At 44.5% G+C, this 3,180-nt stretch overlaps 1 protein-coding gene across 1 annotated transcript in view; it reads left to right on the forward strand.

Moving 5' to 3' along the window:
• The window catches only part of PSMB7 (proteasome (prosome, macropain) subunit, beta type, 7), a 24,596-nt gene that overhangs the window by 1,380 nt on the left and 20,036 nt on the right, over window positions 1–3,180 (forward strand). Inside the window, exons 2-4 of the mRNA XM_009998931.1 lie at window positions 85–182; window positions 489–629; window positions 2,031–2,146. Of these exons, the coding sequence (XP_009997233.1) occupies window positions 85–182; window positions 489–629; window positions 2,031–2,146 (355 nt within the window). The remainder of the gene's footprint in view (window positions 1–84; window positions 183–488; window positions 630–2,030; window positions 2,147–3,180) is intronic.

Here is a 3,180-nt window from a genome sequence, read left to right on the forward strand (position 1 = left end):
GCGGGCCCGGGCCCGCGCCCTCCCGGGGCCGCCACAGGCCCCTCTGCCGATCGGGGCCGTGGGAATAATGCTCTCTTCTCGTAGGATGGTGTGGTTCTTGGAGCAGACACAAGAGCAACTGAAGGGATGGTTGTTGCTGACAAGAACTGTTCAAAAATACACTTCATTTCCCCTAATATCTAGTAAGTGTCAAACGTTTTTCTTGTGTGATGGCATTGGATGTAGTGTTGGGACTTTCAGCCACACTCTTTGCTAACAGCAAATATTAAGCTCTACTTTAAAATGATAGTTTATCAGCAAGGCTTGGGGACTGCTGGTATTTAAACTTAAACAGACCATCTTGTTTAACACTCTAAAATACTGACACTGTAAGAACTTAATCTCCTCAATTTTACAATTAAAAACGTCTACTTGTTGGGTGAAGCGAAGAATTACTTGTTTCCCCTGCCCTTTCCACCTTTTCCTGACTTGCTGCTGATGTTTTCCAGCTGCTGTGGGGCTGGCACAGCTGCAGACACCGAGATGACAACTCAGCTCATCTCCTCCAACCTGGAGCTGCACTCCCTGTCCACCGGGCGCCTTCCCAGGGTTGTCACAGCCAATCGGATGCTGAAGCAGATGCTCTTCAGGTGACTGCAGGGCCTCCTTGTTTATTAACAGTGCTGTTAAACCCACCAGATAATATTTAGGTGATATGGTGGGATGTTAAATAATATGTGAAAAAGGATCTTTCCTCAGCCTACATAACCTTTGTAGCAAGACTTTAGGGAAGATTTGATAATTGCGTTTTGCTTCGTGGGATTCTGAACTGAGAGGGAGGAGGATCCAATCTCTGGTGTTTTAGATAATCCCTGCTATAGTTGTACTGTGTTACTGGTGGTTACACAGCAAATATAGAAGGACAGTCCAACCATTAGCCCTACTCTCCCAAGTCCAGCACTGAGCCATGTCCCCAGGTGCCACATCTAGGCAACTTTTAAACACATCCAGGGCTGGTGACTCAACCACCTCCCTGGGCAGCCTCTTCCAATGTCTGACAGCCCTTTCACTGGAAAAAGTTCTTTCTGATGTCCAGTCTAAACCTCCCCTGGTGCAGCTTAAGGCCATTTCCTCCTATTCTGTCACCAGTTACATGTGAGAAGAGACCAGCACCTACCTCTTTTACAGTGTCCTTTCAGGCAGTTATAGAGGGTGATGAGGTCTCCTCTCTGCCTCCTTTTCTTCAGGCTAAACAGCCCCAGCTCCCTCAGCTGCTTCTGATAAGCCTTGTTCTCAAGGCCCTTCACCAGCTGCTTTGCCCCTCTCTGGACACGCTCCACAGGAAGATTTCTGGACTGACAAACAGGCTGTGGTGGCTGAACTTCCAGCCTAGCTGCCCTGGGATTGAGGGCAGCTCTCCACACCTTCAGTTACTCCAGTACTGTTCAGTACTGGCTTTGCAGAGTAAAAAACGCTGTTGAAAGAGAAGGAGAGAATGAAATGAGTGTGTTCAATGAAAGATTCCAATCAAGCTATTGCAAAGTCTGCAGGAAGGTAAAGTAGAGCACTGACAAGGAAATGCCCCATGCAGCCAAGTGACTGAGGTAGGTGGCAGTAATGCAGCTCGGTCACTGGATGCTCTGTGACTAGGCAGGTCACCTTTGTTTAAGAGAGCCACAAAACAATAAATTAAGAAGTTACAGCAACCAAGAATATCTCATAGCATAAACAAAGGAATGTTTTCTTTGAAGTCTCTAAATAAAAATTTAATTGCAGATAGAAGAATTTCATTTAAGGCTTGAAAAACTAATCTGAATGCTCCCCCTGTTAGCACAAATGTGTTATCCAGCCTGCGTGCTTGTTCAGCTTGCAACTGAAATGTGCCATATTTTAGTAAATATCTTAATTTAAGCTATTTCTCACATATAGTAGAAGTAACCTTTCTGTTACAGAGATGTACCTGGTGTAATGGTGGAAAGATTCTCACAGATTGTGTTAAAAAGATCTACAGCTTTCCTGTAGGCTCAGACTCATACAAATGTTGTTCCCAGGTATCAAGGCTACATTGGAGCTGCCCTGGTTTTGGGGGGAGTGGATGTCACAGGACCTCACCTTTACAGCATCTATCCCCACGGGTCAACTGACAAACTGCCTTATGTCACCATGGGTAAGTAGGGCTCCCTCAGCAGGGAAAAGCAACTGCCTGCTGAAAACTGGGAGCATTTCAAACTATTACACGACATGTCTTTAATTCCATTGTTTGCTGGGTCTCAGATTTAAAAGGTAAAGTTGTACCCATATTTGTAAGGCAGGTGCACTGACCTCTTTTCTTCTCTTTAACACTTAAAAGCATGAGATTTTACTGTTTAAGCTGCCAAAAAACTGGCATTGGGAAGGTTGCTGTCTGCATTTCCTAGTGAAGCAACCCCTGGTTTACTTGCTACGTATAATAATTGGTCTTTACTGTATGGAGCTTCTCAGTGAAGAAGTTAGTCTGCCTGTTGCTGGGTCCCACCATCAGGTCATTACATGGTAGTACCCCAGCTCTTCTGCCTGTGTTGTGTTTCTGTAGCAGGAGTCTTTGGGTTACGGGTGTGTGCAGTTCTGTGCGCACCACATTCAGGTTTGAATGAGGGACATATACTGAAAGCTGAAACCTCAGATTTTTGCAGCTGATGCAGCTTTTATGCTGACTCTGATGCAAAAATATAACTTTAATTTTTAGTCAATCTTTTTCTGCTCAGGGTTGGCATATTTGGGTAAAACACTATATTCTTGGAATGGTTGAATGTTTCTCTTTTTTGTCTGCATCTTTGCACTGCTGGAACTGCACCTGTGAAAAAAGGATCATCTGGTTAACAGTAAGGCAGGAACAGATTCATGTGCAGAGACCCTGCAGAGGGGGTGTGGGACCAATAGATGGTGCTACCACCTTGAGAACTGCCAAATAAAATCCATGTAGCAGTCATGTGATGTCATTGTTTAGCCTTTGATATATACAAAAATAAATATCTGATTCTTATAATTGTCTTATGCCCAATATTGCAGTAAACTGGAGAACTTTGGCTGTACTGAGAGCTGCTGCTGGGTGATGGCCTGAAGACAGGGACAGCAGTTGCCATTCTGGACATGGTTACTTTCATGCTTATGTTGGAAAAGCTTTAAAATGTGGCATTTCAGAAAATTCTGGCTAGTCCTCTT

The sequence above is a fragment of the Chaetura pelagica genome, unplaced genomic scaffold, assembly GCF_000747805.2.
Source record: "Chaetura pelagica isolate M959 unplaced genomic scaffold, ChaPel_1.0 scaffold405, whole genome shotgun sequence".
In the NCBI taxonomy this organism is placed as follows: domain Eukaryota; kingdom Metazoa; phylum Chordata; class Aves; order Apodiformes; family Apodidae; genus Chaetura; species Chaetura pelagica.